This window comes from Grampus griseus, assembly GCF_964374135.1.
Source record: "Grampus griseus genome assembly, chromosome: 15".
Classification (NCBI taxonomy): domain Eukaryota; kingdom Metazoa; phylum Chordata; class Mammalia; order Artiodactyla; family Delphinidae; genus Grampus; species Grampus griseus.
In genome coordinates this window covers 34,075,606-34,100,967 of record NC_139009.1, presented here as the reverse complement: position 1 = coordinate 34,100,967, position 25,362 = coordinate 34,075,606, and the positions used below count along the sequence as shown (strand labels likewise).

Here is a 25,362-nt window from a genome sequence, read left to right as displayed (position 1 = left end):
TAAAAATTAAATGTGTTTTTCAGAAAATTCACCCAAAAAACTTTAAAATTCATTTATAATTTGCTAAATCTTCTAATTTGTTATGAAACACTGTGAATTTCCAGAATATTGTATGATAATTGTAAAAGGTTTGTGGGAAATTGAGAAGTTTACAAAGACATACAATTTCTCATTACTGTAAATTGGCAAATTTTATTCTACCTTATAGGTAAAAATCCCTCTTCAATAAGGGCTTTCAGGTAATTCCATCACAAAACCCCACTGGATAGGATCACCTCCCACCAATCTTTTGCTGAGCACTGCTTTCTCATAAAGACTGCAGAAGTTTCAATGTTTTCAGGTTGGCATTATACAAATGGCAGCAGACAAAACAATGTTAAAAAAAAATAAACCAAATAAAAGGCTGTACACAAGAACTTATGTTTATTGCAAACAAAAACAAAAAGAGAGAGAGAGGGAAAGAGAGGAAATGGTCAGAAGCACAACATATAAGGTTAAGAATTTAAAAGCATCTTACATTCTGCCCTAATGGCAGCATAATTAATAGGAACAAACGGCCGTCTTGCTGCCTGCCGCAGCCGGAGGGTATTTTTGCAGACCTGACGAGCAAATTTTGTGAAATATGTAGTGTGAAGGAAGAAAGCTTGACGGGTCTTCACTGCAGACTTTGGGCTCCCAGTGTTTCGGACCGGCATCCCCTGCATGGCCTGGCGAGACATGTGACTTCGAACTCGAGGGTCCTATAAAATCAGACACCAACAAACATGTAAAGAACATACTTGTCAAAATATAATACTCCTCCCGGAGATGGAAACAACCTAAGTGTCCATCATCGGATGAATGGATAAAGAAGATGTGGCACATATATACAATGGAATATTACTCAGCCATAAAAAGAAACAAAATTTGTGATGAGGTGGACAGACCTAGAGTCTGTCATACAGAGTGAAGTAAGTCAGAAAGAGAAAGACAAATACCATATGCTAACACATATATATGGAATTTAAGGAAAAAAAATGTCATGAAGAACCTAGGGGTAAGACAAGAATAAAGACACAGACCTACTAGAGAATGGACTTGAGGATATGGGGAGGGGGAAGGGTAAGCTGTGACAAAGCGAGAGAGAGGCATGGACATATGTACACTACCAAACGTAAGGTAGATAGCTAGTGGGAAGCAGCCGCATAGCACAGGGAGATCAGCTCGGTGCTTTGTGACCACCTAGAGGGGTGGGATAGGGAGGGTGGGAGGGAGGGAGATGCAAGAGGGAAGAGATATGGGAACATATGTATATGTATAACTGATTTACTTTGTTATAAAGCAGAAACTAACACATGATTGTAAAGCAATTATACTCCAATAAAGATGTAAAACAAAAAAAAAGAATACATTTTTAGGGAAGCATAAAAAAAAAAAACTCCTTGCATCCTGTTCAAAGAAAAGCGCAGTTTTTAAGTCTTTCACTGAAGAATCTATAACTTATTACGGGGGAGAGAATTTAAAAGTACGTACTTTGGAGTAGGAGGTGGGGAGTAGAGAAGGAAACTGGGTGGAAGTAAGGGTGTCTGTGATCCTATATATTTTTTCTCCTAAATTGACCTTAACAATCCAAAATCACATTCACAACAGTAAAAAATTGCCAGAGGAGAGACTATTTTTTAAAAAAAAAATATCGAAGGGGGTCCTTAAATCTTGCTAGCTCTCAAAAAAGAACAACCTCCCTCTGGTAGACATAGGTGCTTGATACCTGCCATCTATGAGAATTTTACCAAAATCATATTTTAACTGTTGTTCACCTCAAGATTGAGCCCATGCCTTCTTGTCCCTCCTACGATAGCCCAGGGACAGAAAGAATGCTCAGTTTGTATTTATTACTTTATGCAATAAAACACATTTTCAACAGTACCGAAAGGTTGCAAACTGTTTCCAAAAAAGCCATTAAAACCAGTATTTAATTTGTAAGCTCTCTACTCATGCTAACACCTCCCACACACATTGTTCTTCTTTTGAGTAATCTCTCAAGACCGATACTTTGAATACCTGAAAAAACTGGATTTGTCCCTGCCCCTATCTCCATACCCACCCTCAACGTTTCAGTACTACATTTAGCTATAATAGCTTTGTTTGTTTTTAACTTATCCTATACTGTACTTCTGTTTCCAAGGAATGATCCAGGCGCTGAAAAACACTACATTTCTCAACACTAAAAAGACTATTGCTTGTGTACCTCTGTAGCTGGGCTGGGAGGTAACTTCTCCTCTTCCGACTGGGTGGGCATTTTTAGGCCTCCGTATTTTTTCCAATAGAGCCAACAGGTTGCACATAACCTACACTGCATATTAGGTGGGCCCCAAGAATACCACTGATGAGACTGTGTAGCTAAAGACGGAGGAAAAATAAGAAAAAACAAAGAATGCAACATAACTTGTAATATCAATACACATATGGTCAAATATTTAAAAAATATTCCAAAGCCATCTTTAGTTTACAATGTTATTTTTCTTCTTCCAGTTTACCCGACAAACAGGAAAGTCTAATACATGTATGTATTTTTCAAGTGAGAATTCATTAAACCATTTATTTCTATAGATATCAAGTGCCTGTGGCCCTTACTAAGAGGGGCCATTAGGTGAAGAGCCCTATATTATACATTGTGCTGCTGAAGGAGTTTTTGTTGGTTCATTAAAAACATTTTGTACAATATTAAATATTAAAAATATTGTGTAAATTTCTAGAAATAAGTTATCAGAAAGGTATTATTAAACTAAATCCAGGTTTTCAAACCTGTGGTTCAGAAACTACCTCAGGCTTTAAAGTGCTTAGAGGGACCCCTCAGATAAAGGTAGAAGTCTGGCAGAAACAGGTATCTGTTTTCCATTCCTTTATTTTAATCAATAGATAAAATAATTATTTTACCCTCTCTCTTTAAAAACAGAATCCTTTTCCAGACTGTAAGTCCCTGTCAACTGAGCATGCGTAGCCAAGATCACGGCATGCTTAAGACCTGAGAGCTCGACTGATTCATTCCTGAGCGAAACACTACACACCTGTGTTGTTTTGCTCTGAAGTTTAAAATACTGCCATATAACATTTAAAGTATTCCCACAATGGATCTGAAGTTTAAGACAGAAAACACTGATGATGAACACTAAGTTAATAAGGTACATAAAATTATGATTCTGTAAGTTTGCCTAGGAATATCCTTCCCTTGATCTGTAAGTTACCTTTATCAGCTCAAAACGTTCAAACAGCACATCAGGGTGTCAACTAACACTTCATAAACCAATGTCAAAAAGAGAAGATACAGTGATCATTACAGTCAAACTCTTAGTTTGTTGAAAATGATACTGTGAACCCATCATGTATTATTTTGGGAGGACTCCTTGCAAATAGCAGCCTAAAAACCTTTCCTCTTGTAATTTAAAAACAAATAGTAAAATAAGTTGATTTTTTTTAAAACACAAATTTTAAGAATCCTAAACATTAGGCATGGGCCTATTTTGGATTCTGAACATAAAATTTCACTCATATTTAAATATTTATTTTCACCCAAATTAATCATGACATGTCATTTTAGTATGTCAACAAATGCCTTTCTCTTTATATAATTAACTCAAATTCAATGAAAGTGACAAACAGAAAACACCAAATTCTATCTTTCTATAAAGATAAAACTTATATGTATATTATAGTAAGATACATTTTATAATAGATTATTTAATACATGGACCTAAAATTAAAATTGCTTATTTGTCACGCACACATAAAAATGGTGAAATAATTATTTAAAGGGATATGTGAGACTACATATAACATGAAAGGGGTTTGTAAGGCAAAAATAAGACACATTAAGCCACTACCACTTGTCTGCAGGATTCTTCTTATTTTCATTTAAATATAAATGAAGTTCAAAATCTAATTGCCAACTCAAAAACAGTTACGCAATCCATGTAAAATTTTGACCAAAAGAATCTAATTTTCAGGCTTCCCTGGCGGCACAGTAGTTATGAATCCGCCTGCCAATGCAGGGGACACGGATTCGAGCCCTGGTCCGGGAAGATCCCACATGCCGCAGAGCAACTAAGCCCCATGCGCCACAACTACTGAGCTTAGCACACAGCTTAGCACACACTGCTCAACAAACCCAGGACACCACAGAAGCAAATCAAAGGAAACCCAATACCTAAACTCAGTGTCCAGGTGGAAGGTAAGGATGGGCACCTGTCCACTCTGAGGCTACATTATTCTGCCCTCTGCGCAGTGCTGACCTCTCGCACCTCCTGCCCGGCAGTGCCAGCACAATTCCCTGCCCTTCACCCACAACAGGCATCAGAGGAGCTGGGGAAGCCCTACTGGAGAAAACTTACCATAGCAGCTCTCACAGGCTCGCCCTAGGAGAGGGTTCTGCGGCTGGAATGCGGATCCCACGGCTCCATTCACAGCACCAGGTTTGCCATTGCTGGTGGATATTTGGTTGGGATTTGGTTTGCTGCTTTCAATGAAATATAAAGTGAAGTGATAAAAATGACTTGCATAACAAGGTAAAAGGCTCTACATTTCATTACTGATTTACCTTAACTACACATAAATAAACATTTGAATGTTTGGTGAAGAAGAAATAAACTGGTAAAAGTAAGGTGTTAAAATGAACCCAAACCACTTATCTTTACAAACCAACGTCATGTAAAAACTAATCTCTTGGGCTTCCCTGGTGGCGCAGTGTTTGAGTGTCCGCCTGCTGATGCAGGGGACACGGGTTCGTGCCCGGGTTTCGGGAAGATCCCACATGCCGCGGAGCGGCTGGGCCCGTGAGCCATGGCCGCTGAGCCTGCGCGTCTGGAGCCTGTGCTCCGCAACGGGAGAGGCCACAGCAGTGAGAGGCCCGCGTACCGAAAAAAAAAAAAAAACAATCTCTTAAGCCTGACACTCACAAAATAAATACACCGTATCTCTTCTCCACCCAAACACAATTTCCTTAGGACACCCTCTGATAAATTTGAAAGATACAATTTATTAAATTTTATCACCTATCATAAATTCTCCTGAGAATATAATTTTTGGATTAAATAATTGAGCCAAGGGTAGTGTGCTGTGTTTAGAGAAAACCACTGTCCCATTCCTGCTGCTGGTGTGACAGCTGCTGACTCCACGCATTGGCTCTCAAGGGAACTACACGAAAGCCACATGCCCAACAGAGACACTGTGGATATCAGCAAGGCATGTCTCGAGAGGTAAAAGTTAGCATTTCAGGAGATTGTGACCACCCGTGATTTCTATCATGTTTGAATATTTATGACGAAGATTAAGTAGCACTTGAAATTAGAAAAACCAATAAATGTATTTGAGACATTTCTTTTTAAGAGGAAAAAGTTATATCTATCAGATTTCCAGAGGCCGTAATTCCTCACAAACACGTAATCCAGATTGTCTTGGTACTTACTGAGCAAACATGGCTCACTTTTTCCCATCTGGGGTAGCCTAACTCCCCTGCTTATCAGCCATGCCTAAGAATACTGTACAGGTGTACATAGTGTGTCCTCAATACACGCATAATTCATTTAACATATATTTATTCAGCGCCCAGTAAACAAAAGTGCCAACAGCAAGGAGCTTGCATTCCAGAGGAGCTTTCATGTCTATTTGCCGGGCAAAAAATAAGCAAAGTAAATTAGCGAATTATTTGTTAGTAATGAATGCTGAATGACTAAATGCAGACCATACTCTATCTTCCTGTGGCTTGTGAAGTAATGAGAGTTCACAACTATTAAGACACCTGGAGTTTCAGCACAGAGTAGGCTTGTGAGTTCCCTTTTTGCTGTTTCTCATTCCCACACTTACATTTACCAGTGAAAGCCTAATATGTAAACTTGGCCTGATGACAAATTAAGATTTCTTTCTGGGCTTCCCTGGTGGTGCAGTGGTTAAGAATCCACCTGCCAATGCAGGGGACACGGGTTTGATCCCTGGTCCGGGAAGATTCCACATGCCGCGGAGCAGCTAAGCCCGTGCGCCACAACTACCGAGCCTGCGCTCTAGAGCTCGCGAGCCACAACTATTGAGCCCGCGTGCCACAACTACTGAGCTCGCGTGCCACAACTACTGAAGCCCACACGCCTAGAGCCCATGCTTCGCAACAAGAGAAGCCAACGCAATGAGAAGCTCGTGCACCACAACGAAGATTAGCCCCCACTTGCTGCAACTAGAGAAAGCCCGTGTGCAGCAACAAAGACCCAACACAGCCAAAAATGATAAAAATAAATAAATTTTTTAAAAAAATAAGATTTCTTTCTGGCACTGTTACTATAATTCTTAGCTGACGCCCCATCACCACCCCAGAAGAAATCATTTAACCTCTGTGTGCACTGAGGGCCCTATTCTATAAACAGGGCTATTATTTACACTTCAAATCTGTTCCAGCAATGTATTTTGAAGACAAATTGGTTTCAAAGACACATTTTAAACCAGACAGAACGTATTTCTCCTCTTACAGTTTTCAGTTGGAAAAGTACAAAATTAAAAGTGGTGATTCAGAATGACTAAGATTTCCAAGGGTATGTAAAAATATTTCTGATTTTTAAAATCTACTATACATAGAAAGAAGTGGTAGCCCCTTGAAGTCAAATGGCTGATAATGTCAGAAGGCTTCCTCCAAATAGGAACATTTCTGACATTTTACACAGGGCAAAATATATGTGTTAAGAGACCTAATACAAATTTACAGTTGAGCGGCCTGAAAAAAGAATGAGAGTAAACACAACTTCAGTTGTTCAACTGAATCTAGAATGTTATTTGACTGAATAAACCACTGACCTTAATTCTAATAATCACAAAAGGAAAATGAGTGTGCAAAGATGGAATATAGACAGGTGAACCAATTAAAACATGTTTTGCAAAACCAAGTACCTACAGGTTACTTCTCGGGGGACAAATGGTTAACGTCAATGTGACCATTTGAATAAAGACAAACATTTTTTTTTTAAGTTTTTAAAGCTGCATTATATGAAACTGCCCTTCCTTTATCTAATGCCCAAACCTTTCCTCCCTTCATCTATGCTCCAGATTGCAGCCCTCCTGCCCTCTGGAGAACTTTGTACACTTGATTCTCTTTCCTGGACCCTCCTCATTACCATGGAAACAGATTTCTCCATTTCTCCATATTTAAAAAACTCCCCCATTACTCTATCCAAACTCACCCCTCAATGCCAAGAACTCTCAACTGCCTTTTCCAGCCAGTTTTCCTGAGAGCTGCTAATCTTCACTGTCTGCAGCCCTTAGCACTCTATTAAAGATTACCATCGACCTCCATGTTGCTCAATTCCCTGGCTATTTTTCATTAGCATTTGACACCGTTAACCTCTTTCCCTCCTCGAAAGACACTCCTCTCTCAGGTTGTGTGATAATGCACTCACCTGGCTATCCTTTTTCAGCTATCATACTCTATCTGATATATTGAACAGATTTCCTCAAGTTTGGTCCAAGGCTCTTTTTTCTTATTACTCTAAGAAGTCTCATCCACAGTTTCAAGCACAATATTATCTGCTGATGAAGCTCACATACGGACCTCTAGCCCAGAACTTTCTCTTGAGTTTAAGACCAATATGTCTGACAGCATATTCAACACCTCTTTTTGGAGAAAACAAACTCAAAATGACCCAACCTGGTTCTCTGCCGCAGTTTCTCATCATGGTGAACAGCACGGCAATCCACCTAGTTAATTGAGCTAGCCAGAAACCTGGGACTCAGCTTGACATCTCCCTTCTATCTCTCCATACAAGTCAATCACCTCTAAGTAGCATACCATTTCCAGGCCACAGCTCCAGGTCAAGCTACTATCATCTTTCTTCTCCAAGAACTTTCATAATTGGTGTTCTTACATCCACTCCCCTGTTTCCCCATACCATTTTCCAAAATGTAGCCAGTAATCTTAAAGTACGTAGAAATTTAATCATGATACTTACTTGTTTACAATCCAATTCCACTGTTTATCAGATGGCTAACTCCTGGCCCTTGCCTACCGTATTGGCCTCCCATGGCTCACCACTCTCTTCATACCAGCCACACTGCCTTTCTCTCACCTCCGTAACTCTGTTCTGCCCCTTCCCATCTCACAATCCCATTGGCCTGGAAAGCCTCCATCACCTGAATGATCCCTCCTCTACAGTTCACTCAAACTCACCTCCACAAGGAATCTTTCCTGACAGCATCACCTGAGTGTGGTCCCCAGAACAAACTGTCACACCATCTCTTCTTCATCATCAGAGTACTCAACACACTGGGTGACTAGCTGTTGGGCATCTGTCTCCCCCACAATAGAACGTAGGCTCCAGAAGACAACGTGTCTTCTTAACTGATCTACCTCTAGTAGTGAACAGAGTGCTTTGCATATATATAGGAGACTGCCAGTCTCAAAAGAATGACAGTATAAAATAATTCTTGGGGATTCTCTGGTGGTCCAGTGGTTAGGACTTTGTGCTTTCACTGCCATGGACCTGGATTTGATCCCTGGTCAGGGAACTAAGATCCCACAAGCCATGTAGCACAGCATCCCCTCCCCCAAAGAACTTAATCTATTATTTGTTTTAAAATAATATTTCAGAGTTAACTGGGAAATTCTTCAAAGAACTCAGATTCTTATCCAACTCAACAGTACAGATTCATAACAGAATTTATTATGAATAATAAATTCATAATAAATAGAATTCATATATTCTATTTATATACATGATTTATATAACATTTTTTTAAAGTATGATTAGAAACTCTGTCTTGATCTTCAAAAGTCATTCACTTGGATCAGGGATTGGCAGAGTAAATGTTTTAAGCTTTGTGGGTATTATAATTTCTGTCGCAACCATTGAGCGCTGTCATTGTAGCACAAAAGCAGACAGAGACAATACATAAATGAATGAACATGGCTGTATTCCATAACACTTTATTTACAAAAACCGGTGGCAGGTCAGATTTGGCCCACATACTGGTCTTTGACTTAGTCTTTGACTTAGATCAAGGCTTAGATCAAGACTCCAAAGTCAATGCAAAACAGAATAGCAACAATTATCTGGGTTATTTGCTGAAAACTGGCTTAATGTACTTTTCCTTTGATGTGACAGCACTGCAAAGTATAAGAAAGCTGGTATGCTTGTTTTTGAAAATCTAAGACACATGAATCACCGCAGTGTTTTCTTTGGGGAGTTGTTCTTTTATAGATTAGTCAAATAAAACATATAATTTTCTAAAATATTAGAAACCACTCTGCAGGAAGGACATTACAGCTCTGAATAAAAATTATGGACCCTGTAAATTACATGTTATCTACCTTGAGATAAAAGATTCATAAGAAATATAACAATTCAGTGTCTATGAGGCCTCCTGTATATAAAAATATATCAAAATTCAGTAAACAAAAGGGGAGGTATAAAACAACTGTACTGAGCTCAGAGAGTGAAAAGGCTCGAATCAGTACACAGAACGCTGTAGTAAATTGCATTTTAATCCCCAAAGAACGTAGGATAGCACTATATACATGGTGCTCAATAAATTTTCCTGAACAAATGAACTGTCAAACTCATGACCTCAAAAAAAGATAATTCATTTAAAATGTAGCAAATGAAAAGAAAATTGGCATTCATTTTGATATGACAATGATTTCGAAACCAAAAGGACAATAATGATAGAATGCTAGGCATCTGAAACAACTGAAACCTATTCATTATTTATCCAATGATTTACAAAGTTTGGTTCTAATTACGTCCCCTAACCCTTTCCCCAAGCAAACAATGTAAAATTCTCAACCAAATAAACGACATACCTCAAAAGGGCAACACACATTACCCAAACAAAACACATTAAACAATACAGAAGTTTCAAAAGTTGCTAGCTTTCTGAAACACATTTGCTTCAAATAATATTTTCATAGGTTAGTTTTCTAACACTTTCCCTGAAGCTTTTTATTAATTTAAATTTTTTTTTTTTTTTTTTTTTTGCCACGCTGTGCAGCATGTGGGATCTTAATTCCCGACTAGGGATCGAACATGCACCCCCGTGCAGTGGAAGCGTGGAGTGTTAACCACTGGACCACCAGGGAAATCCTCCCTGAAGCTTTGATGGCATGTTTCCTCTGGTCCTTTTGTTAGCTGACTTGGGGTTTCCCCCACCAGCCATTTTTTCTTTCTAAAAAAGGTCATTTAAGTGGCACTAAAATGGAAAGCAAACAGTGCTTTGTAGTGGAAGAAAATAAGATACATAAAGAAATTCAAATTTGGCTGAAACTGACCAAAATGTACATATTTTGTTTTGAAGAGAATTAATACCATGGCAAATATTTTAATAGATTTCCATTACTTACTAAGTTGGGATATACACTTGTTTCAGCTTACTCTCAGCTTCTGCTGCTTTTAGACGTTTCTAATTCAAAAGATAGATAAAATATTTTACACATGATGTCGAATAATTATTACCACTTCATCTGCCTTAAAAAATTCACAAGAAAATAAAACATTAAAGTATACTTCAAAAATTGCCTTTTTAAGATGAGCTTTTCTTTCATGCACGTAAACTGCAATGGTTTGTAAGAAAAGATCACTAGATTCTGAGGTACAGAACTACAAGTATTAAAAACATTTTAGACACAAATTTTAAAAGTAAATCAATGAACAACTGTTTCCTATTCCTCCATGAGTAGATAAACAGGACTTATAAGTAACCATTTTTACTTTTCACAGTTTCTATTTTTTTCTTTTTTGCCTTTCTCAGAGGGAAAAAAAAATACATAACCTTTGCTTTTAGAAAATTATTCAGAGATGATTAGTTTCCAAAGTCCATGAAAGAGAAGGAGACAGTAACTAATCTAAGTCCAATTAAATACGCATGTACCCTCAAATGTTGGGAGACATGCAGTAAACTTTAAAGCTTGGCTGAACTCATGTCAGATTTTTAGGAACCAATTAGGAGCCAAATGCAGGGAAAGGAATGGGGAAAAGATTATAAAATCACATCCAGAGAGTGATCAACACAATAATAAATGCAAATAGGGAAGGAAAATAATGTATGGTAGATACTCAAAATGAAGACAAATCAGAATATAAGACAGCCCTCCATTTGCTCAATGAGAAGAAAACAAAAACATTTAAGGAGACAACTTAAGACTTTTAAAGAAGGAGTCCAAATTTGGGGAAATAATTTTTATCCAAATACTTTCAACCATCCTTGATGCCATCATCGCTACCATCTATCTTTAGGGACTCTTTTCACTTTGAATAACACAGGTTTTCCAGAGCACATGGTCTTCATGCTACCTAAGTTGTTTGAAGTAAGTATTTGGGGTGGTGGGGGGGTGGTGGTGGGGGAACAACTTTATTAGGAAAGCCAACAGGCGAGAAGATGGCAGACTAATGTCCTAAAGAACCATCTTGCCTGGATTTGGATGCTAGTTTGAAATGAGCACTTTCTGAATTATATATGATGTGATGCTGGGAATTTTTCAACAAGCCATGGGTATTTATTCACTATTCACAACCTCAACGACTCACTACGGTAATTTTTAAAGTGATCTTTAAATTGTATTTTTATAGCATCTAACACTTGCCACTGGGTGATCATATACTTAGGAAAAATAATGTCTGTGTTAAATATACTTGCCCCTTTACCAGTTCTGACATGTTAACTAGAAGAATATAATATACTGACTGAGGTCACTTGAGGAAAATGTACCTTTCCCCAAAAAGTAGTATTACTCAAAACAGGTAACTGAGAGAATTACCTCAATTTGGGACATTTGGGGAGAATTTACAAAATAAGTGATTCCCTGCTTTTAGAGATAATTTTAGAAAAAAAAGTTGCGTGCTTATGTACGAAGTATCAAACTAGCAAAGACTAACTACTACAGTTAAGGTCAAAGACTTAGGGGGTATAACCACAAAAATGTCTAGGAGGGTTCAGAAGATCTTTTACACAGTTTAAGTCACTCCTGTCAACTATACTCACAAAGAGATGAAGCACCAGGCACCTGCAAGGAAAATAACACCTCTCTATTGGTATCTTTCCCTGCTGTCTGTCCAAAATATTTATCATAATGGAATCGGAAGTAAAGAAAATACGAGACTAAAATCTTAAAATAATATGTTAAAGATATGAAATCATGTACTTTAAAATGGTCTAGAAAAGATAAAGCAAACAAAACAAATTTAAAACTAAGCATATTGCTAAGAAATATTAATGTATAAATAGAAAGTTCATTTTAATGCAATTGTATTGGTAGCAATATGAAAAAATTACCTGCTGCACATATCTGTCAGTAGTTTTCCACATGTAATAATATTCAATGATGCTAGTCAATGATTTCCAAGGGAGCTGAAAAAAAATTTAACATGATAATGAAAACAAGCTACCGTAGAAACTCTTTTCCTTTAAAACCACTTCTTAAAAATAAGGAGGTAATAATCCACATGGAAGATGCATTCTAGAAGAAATGTTTGAAAAACTGAAATTAATTCTGAGCAAAAGGGTCCCCAAACAAGTTCTATTCAGCTAGAGATGCACATTCCATTTCTCAACTCCCATTCTGTTAAAAATTATAAACCTTACGACTGAAAATATTTCATGACTTACTCAGTTTTTCTCGGGCTATAGGTGGGGTGGAAGTACAATTTTTAGAAATGATATTTTAAAGAATCTGGACTGAGTTCTTCAACTTCCAAAGATGCCACCTACAACTGGGGGTCATTGGTCTCTGGTATAATATTTCTCATCCTTTCCAAAACTGCTCTATTCTGATCTATTTTGTTGTAAATAAAATGAAAACCTAAATCTCTGAAAAAGAACATAGCCAAGTGTGGTACATACTAGAAAAATAGGAAGCTTGTCTGCTACGTTCCATAATTATTCAAAATGGCCAAATGAGCCTTTACTTATGAGACCCACAATGAAAGAATATATTTAATATGTCCCTCTGTAAAGGGAGATCTGTTAGTCTTCCAAGATGCAAATCAGGGCAGATCAAACAAAATGACTGATAACATTCGATTTTTAGCTGTCGTGGCAGATTTTACTGATAGATGACTCAGCACCCTCTGACTCCCAGCTTGCCCTAATGCACCACTGGGTTTAGAGTTAAAATAGTTCTTCCCAGACCCCAGTGCAGCTAGGGGTCTGTTTATGACCCACATGTACAACAACCATGCAATTCCTGTCATCTTCACATTTAACTCACCTGTTTGGTCTGAAGAGAAAAATAAATGGAGTTTAGAAAAAGGACGTTATTTTAAAACTTAACTGGGTGGCAACGTCAACAAATGTGGTCTCCTTACAGGAACAGATCGGCACAGCTGGCATTTGGATTGCAGTTAAAGCAAACATAATTTTCTCCCATTTAACAAGCAATCTAATGGAGCTGAAAGTGTCTGAGGGATGGCGTTAAGGAGCCAACTACAGCAACACCTCACAGGACAGCTGAGGCATAGTCTCCCAGGGTTTTAAGCAAGCCAAAACCTCTTATCCCCTTAATTATTCTTCTTCTGGGAAATAGGCCCAGGCATGCAATTTACCTGGAAGCCTGAGAAAAGAAAACCAAGTGACCCTGTAACCTGAGCTTCCTCACGAGCCAGATTTTATCCAAGCCATAAAGTCCTAATCAGCTGGACTCGGCACCAGCACACGCTCATCCAGGAGCAGTGTAGGTCACACTCCTGAGGTAGCATCCTTTCTCCCTCAACCCTCACTCAGCTTCCATGGGAGTTCCAACACGTCAACTGAAGAGGAAAAAATCCGAATGTGGCAGATGGCTCCGCGTGATGTAGGGGCACCGACTGGAATTATACTGCTGCAGCATTTCAGCCCCAGGCAGGAGTGACTGTGAAGCCCAGTGAAGAAGGAGATCCTTTTGGAGGGCAGAACATTAGAGTGGACATCTGGTTTTCTACTTTGAGTTGCAAGAGAGATGGCCAGAGGTACTAATCCATACCCATCCATGGACAATGGTTATTTACTTGTCACAATGATCAGGGACTTGAAAGGAATGAGATTAGAGGACTGGTAACAATGATGCTTATAAAAGAGGTTTGTGGGTCAGACATCTGAGGGTGGGCCTGGCTGTGAGGATATTTGAGCCCCCATGGTCACAAAGCCTCCTCTGCAAAAGAGGTTTTTCACTCGTCTGCTGGATAAGATGATCCCTATGGCTATAAGCCAGCCTCTTTCCCTAGCTACCCAATGACTGCTCAAAGGACACGTAAACAAAATGGGCACACCTGTGGATGCCACCACAGGGATGTCCTCTCACCCATTCTGATCTGATTACTCCAACTGTCTAATCTGCAAGGAACAGAGTACACTGGGCCTCCAACATGGCACCATTCCTGGTAACATGTCAGTTAGATTAGACTCTCAGCAGTTACCTGTTTTCATTGAATGGACAATTATTCTAGATATGATTTGCCTTTTCTGTGCTATTGACTAGCAATAGCACACACAGACTTATGAATGACTTACTCCCACAAAACACTTCTTGTAACCCAGGGCCCACAACCTGCAAGAATGAAGGTTTGGGTCACCCCACCAGACTAAGAACTCTGGTCATCTAAGATACGAAGGGGAGAACTGTGCGCGCGCGCGCGCGCCCGCGCACGCGCTGTTCTATCCTGAATGACAATGAAGGCATCAGGAAGAACGGAAGACTAACGAAGCTATCTGTGTTTTCTTCCTTGCTCAGTGTAATTATTTTCCTTCTGCACCCAATTCCCTTTCTATTTTTTATATAAGGTCTGTTGGTGGTGGTGTTTTTACCTTTATAATTTAATGCAGAAGTTACAAGCTATAAAGACAGAGTTGTGGCTAAAACCAGAAGAGGAATAAACAGCAACCAGAGATGGATGCTGTGACGTTAAATTTAAGCCTCCCCATTTAAGGAAATAGTACCATATTTCTAATGATTCAGGGATAATTACTATTGTTGTAAAGTTGATGTCTGGAAAGGAAGCATGTAGAGACGGCAAGGATGGATGTTAAGTAGTCAAAGAAGTGGGTGGTGGCATAAACTGTACACCCATTTCCAAACTACTTCCAGCTTACCTTCCTTGAAGCTCTAAATACATTTTCCCCAGACACTCTTGAACAAGGATGCAGACATACAGGCCAGGTTTAGCCAAGCTGACAAATGTGAATGACATTTAGGTACAGGAGTTAGCAACATCAGAATAAGGCTGCATGCAGGGAGACTGGATAGTTCGGCAAGAACAATGGCTGGGATACCACGTTCTTCTGGGGCATGTGTGTTGACTTTTCTGCCATCCATGTTTGACATCATGGATTCCAAGCAGCAGAGGGCATGGGTCTTTCCACTGTTTCTGGAAGTGCAGCATCCAAACCTGGTTCTCTAGTCTTCCCAGAGATTTTATGAGAACCTAATATCCTATATGCCTTTTGGTTCAAATTATAGTGAAATCTGTACTTACCAACTAAGAACCCTGACTAATATAACCAAAGTATCTATCCTTTATTCTAAACTAGATGAGGTTGAGTTTCTCTCACTTATAATCAAAAGTACTCTAATACAAAAATTGGTAAAAAGTGAAGTGTTCTAAGAATAGACCCTAGATACGTGGCACTTACTGACAGAGTCAAGGTAGAACAGAATCATGCAAGATTGCTGAGTAGAGGTAGCAGCTGCTGTAGTGGGGCTCCTGCTAGAGCACTGCCATTGTGGGGTTAGATACTGCTCTTGGCTTCACAAGTCCTGTCTGTGAAGCATCGAAACGTGGATCCCTGGCTAACGTCTGTTAGCCTTCTGACAGCCTTTAATAAATTTCTGTCTCCTCCTAATAGCTCACTCAAATGGATTCTGTCGTCTCTAATTATGACTTGCTCAGTATCCTTTCCAACTTCCCTCTAGTTCACTTGCTTATGCTACAAAGGCCAGAAATCCAACATTATATGTCCAAGACCCCCTTGGATTTATCTCTGCCAATCAGATGTATGTGTATAAGACAAATTCAGAAGTGAATTAAGCAGGCATAGAGTGGATGGTGCACAAGGGATCCATTTTGCTGCAGCAGAAGTAGGAGGCACAAAATTGTTCTAGAGCCAATGACGCTGCTAGAGGTTTCCTGATCTCAAGATCACGGCTAAAGTAGTGTGATCCTGGCCCAGAAGTTAACCCAGCAGCTTCTCAATTTCCATATGGGGCAGAGGTTAAGAGCTCACTTGTGGAACCATTTCTGTGGGACTATTCTGAGGTCCAGCTTGAGCCTACTTCTCCAACCCTATCAATGATTTTAAGCAACTAATTTCTAAAGTTAAATCCCATTCTGTTTAAAACAGCTCCAATATTTTTGTCATCTGCAACTGAAGTCTAAAAGATACAACAGCCAGGAAATGCCCTTTGCTAAAAGAGTTTCTATGGCAAAGGACTCACTCCACTGTATGAAGAGGGAAGGACTTTGCTGTTTTGCACTTCGAATTTTTCAGGTTCCTCTGCATATTTCAGGTTCTGTTTAGGATGTAGAAATCCACAAGAGAATGTCATCCCCACTCCAAAGATGAGGAAAGAAACAGATAATTTATAAAACCACACCAACTCTTTAGTCCATCAGAGAGCTAAGATTACAAGACAATCAACTGAACTAAATTCCCAAGTCACTCCAAGGACAGACAGGACTCTAAGTATTTTTACTTTGGCAGAGCATAAAAGAAACAGGTGATGAACAACAAAAAAGTTACCAGATTATTAAAGGTCAACAGTGGGCTAGGACAACTGTTTAGCATCTGTGGAAGCTCTAGACACAAGCGGAATCCAAACACATTTGCCAGAGATCTCTATCAGGTGTCCATCAGAAAGAACTGAGCCAGTGGAGGAGACCTGAGAAATCCATAGGTGGGGGTGGAAATTTGAATGTACACAAAGAAATGAAGAGGGGCAGAAATGGTAATTTTTAAAAAATAAGTAACAATAAGTAAATAAACATGGGGGGGATTAAACTTTTTAAAAGATCACTGATTGCCTAAAGCAAGAAACATTAATAATGCACTGTGGGGCTTAGAACATGTACAGAAATAAAATGTATGACGACAAAAGCACAAGAATGGGAAGGAAGAACTAGAAGTGTACTGTTTCATGGTTCTTATAATCTATGTGATCTAAGCAGAATTTGATTGAAGGTAAACTGTGGTACATTAAAGATATATATTGTAAACCACTAAACAAAAGTTTAGTTAGTAAGCCACCAGGAGAGATGAAATGAGCATCATAAAAAATTAATCAAGAAAGGGGGTGGGGGGCTTCCCTGGTGGTGCAGTGGTTGAGAGTCTGCCTGCCGATGCAGGTGACACGGGTGCGTGCCCTGGTCCGGGAAGATCCCACATGCCGCGGAGCGGCTGGGCCCGTGAGCCATGGCCGCTGAGCCTGCGCGTCCGGAGCCTGTGCTCCGCAACGGGAGAGGCCACAACAGTGAGAGGCCCGCGTACCGCCAAAAAAAAAAAAGGAAAAAAAAAGAAAGGGGGAAGAGGGGCTTCCCTGGTGACGCAGTGGTTAAGAATCCACCTGCCAAGGCAGGGGACACAAGTTTGAGCCCTGGTCCGGGAAGATCCCACATGCCGCGGAGCAACTAAGCCCGTGTGCCACAACTACTGAGCCTGCGCTCTAGAGCCTGCAAGCCACAACTACTGAGCCTGCCTGCCACAACTACTGAGTCCGCGTGCCACAACTACTGAAGCCCGTATACCTAGAGCCCATGCTCCGCAACGAGAAGCCACCGCAATGAGAAGCCCGCGCACCACAACAAAGAGTAGCCCCTGTGCAGCAATGAAGACGCAACGCAGCCAAAAAAATAAAATAAATAAAATTTTTAAAAAAGTGTGGGGGGAGGAATAAAGGACAATGGGACAAATGGAAAACTCAGGGTAAAATGATGGATTTAAACTGATAATTATATTATTAATAACTATATTAAAGGCAAGTGGTCTAAACACTCTAAGTAAAAGGCAGAGATTGTTAGATTGGTTGGGGGTGAAAAGAAAATTCAACTGTATTCTGTTTACAAAAAGCCCACTTTGGAAATAAATAAAAGTAAAAGGATGGAAACAAAATATATCATGTAAACAATAAATCCGGAGTGGTTATATTAATAGGAGAAAAATTAGACTTTGTCACAAGGTATATTACCCATGGATAAAGAAGCATGATGTGAAGATAAAAAGGTCGAATCATCACAAGAATATAACAATCCTAAATAGGTATGTGTCCACCAACAGAGATTCAATATATTTAAAGCAAAAACCTAATACAATTGAAAAGAAAAATAGAAAAATCTACAATTATAAGCTAGAGACTTTTAATACTGCTCTCTCAACAAGTAACACAACAAGTGGGCAGAAAATCAGTAAGGCTCCAGAAGACTTGAACAACATTATCAATAAACTTGACCCAAGTAGCATTTATAGAATATTATACCTAACAGCAAAATATCTGTTCTTTTCAAGAGCACATGGTGCATTCACCAAACCAAACCAGTAGAATCAATCGAGTCTTCAAAATGTAAAATTTATGTGTGTGTGTATGTGTGTGTGTATTTAACAAAGTATGTTTTCTGAACACAACAGAATTAAACCAGAATTCATAACCAAAAAATATATGGGGAAAAAAACCCTACAAATATGTGGAACTTACTTCTAAATAATCCAAGGATCAAAAAGGAAACCATAAGGAAAAATCAAGGAATGAAAATGAACACACAACTTATCAACCTTGGTAAGAAGATGAAGCTAAATAAAGCAGTGCACAGAGGGCATCGACACACCCCTTTTCCTCCATCAGATGTTCAGCAGAAAGAATTGGGACAGGGCAAGAAACCTGCCCATTGGTGGTGGTGTGGGTGTGCACAACGGTGATCTGCTGCCACTGGGGACCAGGCCAGAAAACCGCTTCCCAGATCCTTCTCTTAGATCCTTCTCTCATACAAAGCAAAAGTGTCTGCCACTGGAGACGGACTAGAAACCATCCCACCCCCAAGTCCCAGGCAAAGTGCGGTGGCCAGTGGAGGGGGACAGGAAATTTGCTCACATCCAAAAAGCCCTGCTAATAAAAGGCTACACAAAGCAGAGACCGGTTGCCACAAGGGAGCTGGGGGAAGAACAGAACTGCTGTGGGAGCTCCACCGCTGAGACTCAGGCACACAAAGCCTACCAAAGTCTGGGGCAGGAACAGGACAGCTAAGAAACTCCCTGTGCCCTCACCGTGGACTTGCAACACCATACTACCACAGGGGGAAGGGCAAAATGTGGAGACAGGCTCTGCAGTGCAAGGCCTGCTAAGGATGGGACAGGAACACAAGAAAAAGACCCTTCTGCTTTTCAGGCCCTACATTAAGCATAGGTAAGTCTATGAAGTCTGTGGATGTTCAGTTCACCTCCTATTCATCCCACCAGCGAGGGAGGGACCCGCCCCTCAAGACAGTGGAAGGTGCTCAGACATACGACACATGACACTGGAGACAAACTAGATGAGACTGACAGCAGTTTATTAGTCACTTATACTCACGGTCTGGGGGAAGAGGACACTACACACCATGTAGGGCCACACAGGGGTTGTACTTGGGAATAGTGAGCCCAGTAGGGGCTGTGGAAGTGCGGCTTTGCGTAACAAGAGGGTGCGGTATGCCCTGGTTCCGGAAGAAGGTTCCCACAGGAGGATGTGATTGGCTTGTGAGAATAATTCTGCCTGCTGGCAAGGGAAGTGAAACCCATTAGTTTCAAGGCTGGGTGGGGGTGTAGGTGAATTAGCCAGGCAGGAAAGGATTTTGCATCTCCGGCAAAAATGGGGAGATTCAGTTAAGCTTTGGGGGCCCTGTGAGGCTCAAAGATATAAAGGTCATACATGAAATATTAAGCCTTCCAGTACAGTGGTACACTGAAGGTAACCAGAACAACAATGAGATCCAAACCTGGCCAACTAGAGACTATATTAATATACTAAAGGATCTAGTTGAAAAGGCAGACCGTGCACATGAATAGATGGGAAATTTATACAGAGATAAAAAGCATAAAAATAAAATATGACTGTTAGGAAAATATATCCTATTTGAAGAATTCCTTTAACAAGTTTATTGGTATACTGGACATAGCCAAGAAAAGAGTTAGTGCACTAGAAGACAGATCAATACCAATTATACAAACTAACACATAAACAACAAATCTCAGCTCTAGGAGACTCAGTGAACTACAAGTAGAATAATTATAAAGAAAAGCCTGCCAGGGCTTTTGGTTTACTACTACAGGTTCATACTGTAGCAGTAAAACAAAAGTAAAGGGAAAATCTTGAGCACAAAGAAAAAGAAACATTTACATACATAGGAACTTCTCATCAGAAACTACGTAAGCCAGATAGACAGACATCTTTAGAATACTCAAAGAGGAAAAAAATTTTTAGCGAATTCTATAAAGAATGAAATCTCTCTTCAAAGGGGACAGTAAAGTTTTTCGGACAAGGCAGAAGTCATTCTCAGTCAAAAGCTGAATTCATTGTCAGCCAAGAGTATTAACAATAAATGGTTACATGAGATGCAAAGTTTCAAATTAATGATCTAAGCTCCAACCTTAAAAAAATACTAGGAAAAGATAAAAGCACAGAAGCTCAGAGCAAGCTGAAGGAAAGAAATAATAAACATAAAAGCAGAAATCAATGGAATAGAAAACAGCAAAATCAATCAAATCAAAAACTGGTTCTTGGGATTTCCCTGGTGGCGTAGTGGTTAAGAATCCGTTTGCCAACGCAGGGGACACAGGTTCGATCCCTGGTCCGGGAAGGTCTCACATGCCGTGGAGCAACTAGGCCTGTGCGCCACAACTACTGAGCATGTGTGCAACAACTACTGAAGCCCACGCGCCTAGAGCCCGCCCTCCTCAACAAGAGAAGCCCCCGCTCACCACAACTAGAGAAAGCCTACGCATAGCAACGAAGACCCAATGCAGCCAAAAATTAATTAATTAGTTATTTTTAAAAAACTGGTTCTTTGCAAAGGTCAATAAAATTGATAAACCCTTAGCCAGACTAATGAGGAAAAAAGAAAAGCTAAATTACCAGTATCAGGAATATCTGAGGGGATATCACTACAAATCCATCCCACAGAACTTAAAAGTATAATGAGATTATGAATAACTTTATGACAACAAACTAGACAAAATGGACAGGAAGAGATACGCCAGCAAGAGGAGGACATACCAGCCTTTGAAACCCCACAAAAAACGATAATTAGATAGCTATCAACAAATGAAAATTGCCCTGGGAAGATGCAAGAGTCAAAGAAGAACCTACAGCAACACAGTGCAGCAAAAAATGGAGAATAACTGCACAGAGAGTACACAGAGAGGATCACCGAGGAGATGGACTTTAGCTGAGACATCTGGAAACTGCTAAGAACAACGAAGGGTGGAGGCCATCAGTATAAGCCACACACTGGATACCACTGCAGTCACCAGTGGCCTGCTCTGCAGAGAAGCCTGGCAGCCCTGGTCACGGAGGACCTCAGGAGCACCCAAGACAGCTGCTGAGGAATCCCTACAGCTTGTACAGTAGGACTCTGTAGTGTTTGTTGGAGTGGACCTCAGCAGGCTCCTGTGCAGAAGAAACCGGCAGCTCCTGCCGCCGAGGTAATCAAGAGCCACTGCTGCTGCTGGCCTCCTAGAGAAGGAGACGCTGCTGTACTCCTTCCAGAAGATGTGCACACCCCAGACCCCAGAGCCCTGGCTGCTCGACATGCACTCGCTTCACAGGCACCAGATCATATGCTTCAGTCACTCTGTGAGCACACACACTCCACTCCCGGCTCAGGGGCTGACCCAAGCATGCCCACACCTCAGGCACCACTGCCACCATGAGGGCACTCCAAGCCAGACCCAGAGCCAAGAGACATCCCCTCGCCAATGACATACGCTGTGGGAGAAAGAGAGATCAGGAGGTCCCCAGCAGCCTTTGCCATTGAAGACCCCAACAGCCCTCTCTGTTGCAGCAGACACCTGCACCCTTGGCCGTTGCAATCTTTACTGACACTGACCTCAGCTGATAAAGCTGAATGCGCACTATGCCAATGGGCCTTCCCAGGAGCTAGAACCAATGCACCCCACTTGCCTGGTACCCTTGCACCCACCTGCAGGTGAAGGTCTTTCCCCACTAAGACCAGTCTGTAATGTCTGCTCAGTCAAATGCACAGAAATTAACACGAGGTTATGAGAAACATGGAAAATTAAAGAAACATGACACCCGCAAAGGAACACAGTAATTTTCCAGGAACTGATCCCACAGAAATAGAGATCTAGGATTTCCCAGACAAAGAATTCAGAATAATTGTTTTAACGAAGTTGAGTGAGCTACAAGAAAATGCAGATAGAAAACTCAATGAAATTAGGAAAACAATATACAAACAAAACAAGAAGTTCAACAGAGAGAAATCATTTTAGAAAACCCAAACAAATTCTAGAGCTGAAGAATACAATGAATTAAATGAAAAATACAAGGCAGATCATCAACAACAGACTTGATCAAGCAGAAAAATCTGTGAACTCAAAGACAGGTCCTTAGACATTATCCAGTCAGAGGAGGAAAGGATAAACAAAGACTGAAAAGAGAGTGATTCCAATTGGCAGAAAAAGAAGATCACAGCAGAAATAAATGAAGTAGAAACAAGGAAAACAACAGAAAAGATCTATAGACTAAGAGCCGGTTTTTTGAAAAGATAAGCAAAATTGACAAACCACTGGCTATACTAAGAAAAAAGAGAGAAGACTGAAATAAATAAAATCAGAAGTGAAAGAAGAGACATCACAAACGATATCGCAGAAATATAAAAGGATCCTAAGAGACTGCTATGAACAATTACATGCCAACAAATTGGATAATCTAGAAAAAATGGATAAATTCCTAGAAATATATAACCTATCCAGACTGAATCATGAAGAAATAGAAACTGTGAACAGAAGACTGAATCAGTAATCAAAAACCTTCCAACAAAGAAAAGCCCAGGACAAGATGACTTCACCAAACATTTAAAGAAGAATTAATGACAATGCTTCTCCACATCCTCACCAACGTCTGTTATCTCTCATTTTTAAAAAAATAATAGCCATCCTAAGAGGTATGAGGCAATATCTCATGGTGGTTTTCCCTGATGATTAGTGATGTTGAACACCTTTCTTGTTTGTTTGTTTTGACCACACCACACAGCATACAGGACCTTAGTTCCCTGACCAGGGATCAAACCCACGCCCCCCGCAGTGGAAGCAAGGAGTCTTAACACTGGACCACCAGGGAAGTCCCTTGAACACCTTTTCATGTACCTGCTTTTCACCAATGAGGATGATGTTAGCTGTAGGCTTAGCAGAAATTAACACTGTAAATCAACTATATTTCAATAAAAATAAATAAATAAACAAACAAAACAAAGCCTAAGGATCTCAAAAAACAAACAAACACTCAAAACTACACAAAACACAAACCCTCTGAAGCGTTAGCCTCCTGATGGTCTATCTAAGCTTTTTGACACTGGCGGCCAATACCAAGCTCCAAAATACAACAAACCTAATGTGGACTGGCTCATCAACAAGCATTCTAACCACCTTCAGAAAAACTTGATCATGCCACAGATTTACAAGAATTTTGTTAGATCATGAAGGTAACAAAAAACCATTTAACAGCATTATTGCTGTGATACTCGTTTTCACACCGTTATTTTACCTTCTATGAATGCCAGCCTCTATGTCCAAGTATATTGCACCAAGCTACTGTTCAGAGTTATTTCCTAGTCCTGTATTAAGTGCCCAGGAAGGCTGTCTAAAAGTTTCACAGCTCAGTGTATACCCGTCAATCTGCTGTTCTCTCCCGTTACCATCAGAGGTCCAGATGAAATGCCAGTTAACTCCGTGAAGACACTCCTGAGTTGACTGGCACAACTAACAGTTCCCTTCCCACCACTTCCATAATACTCATTCTTACTACTGACAGAAGTAATTACATTATATTTTATTTGAGGGCTTATCTTTCAATCTCTTGATCTTCACTATGAATCATTCCCTAAAGTAAGGACCACATTACATTTCTGATGCATGTCTAGTGCACACTTAAGGGCCTGGTATGTTGCAGGTGCTTAATAAACATTTGTTGAATTGAACTGAGTTCAGAATGATGATCAGGACGTAAAATGAGCATGTCACACTCAGTGCAGGGAAAACTAGTTTCACTTTAGTACTTCTCATCTTCTACTCTTTTATCAGGCCTGCAGCCTTTGCTCTTTAGGGGGTTTTGTTTTTGCGGTTTCTATTTAGTGGTGTAGCTATATTATATTAGTAGCATTGCACTGCTGTGTTATTCTGACCACCTGAAGCTAAATGCCACCAATGCATTTTAAATTCCCAGCTGCACACCCTGTAAATTGAAACCATGACACATAACAATCTGGGTGTCAGTAAAGTTTTGCCAAAACAAATGCCAGTGACACTAACAACTTTAATGATCATGTTTAGGATTTAGTATATCAACTCATATAGATAAGTAAAATTGTCCTTCAGAAATAATTTTAAAAAGATGCAACGACATAAAAGGCAGGATCCTAGCTCACATTAAATACTTCATAGGCTATAATGAGTCTATTTTCATAATTTTTAAAAAAGAATGGCTGCTGGGACTTCCCTGGTGGTCCGGTGGTTAAGAATCGGCCTTGCAATGCAGGGGATGCTGGTTTGATCCCAGGTCGGGGAACTAAGATCCTGCATGCCATGGGACAACTAAGCCGTGTGCTCTAGAGCCCGCTTGCCACAACTAGAGAGCCCATGTGCCAGAACCACTGAGCCCGCATGCTCTAGAGCCCATGCGCTGCAACTACTAAGCCCGTGCGCCACCAGAGAGAAGCCTGTGCACCGCAACAGAGAGCCTGCGTGCCGCAACTAAGATCTCACATGCCTTAACTAAGATCCTATGCATCACAATTAAGACCTGAGGCAGCCAAATAAATAAATGAATGAATAAACAAATATTTTTGAAAAAAAAGAATGGCTGTTATAGAAAGCTATTTATGAACTTCTCAAAAAGAAATTTCCCCATTTCAAAGAGACTGTAAGGTTAATTAAAGACAGCAATTCCATAAATACAAAGACAAAGGAAGTACATAATAGTAGACAAGATTACCTAGTATTTAAAATGCAAGTAAGATCCTGCATATCATCAAGAAGAGTAAAGATCAAAAACCCATAAAGCAAATTCTTCTGCTCTGCTTGATACAGGTCGTTTCTATAATAGAGGTCTGTATCAAATTCCAGCTCAATGATTGGTAAGATAACTAGAAAAATACCGAAGTTCTAAAAGACAGCAACAAGCTTAAAAAGCAGAGA

General features: G+C 40.0%; 1 protein-coding gene across 1 annotated transcript in view; it reads right to left on the bottom strand.

Moving 5' to 3' along the window:
- MTA3 (metastasis associated 1 family member 3) overlaps positions 1-25,362 on the bottom strand; it is a 152,567-nt gene that overhangs the window by 24,944 nt on the left and 102,261 nt on the right. The window contains exons 10-14 of the mRNA XM_082672083.1: positions 12,274-12,348; positions 10,346-10,404; positions 4,368-4,492; positions 2,228-2,379; positions 518-740 (exon numbers count right to left, since the gene is read on the bottom strand). Coding sequence (XP_082528209.1) covers positions 518-740; positions 2,228-2,379; positions 4,368-4,492; positions 10,346-10,404; positions 12,274-12,348 — 634 coding nt within the window. The remainder of the gene's footprint in view (positions 1-517; positions 741-2,227; positions 2,380-4,367; positions 4,493-10,345; positions 10,405-12,273; positions 12,349-25,362) is intronic.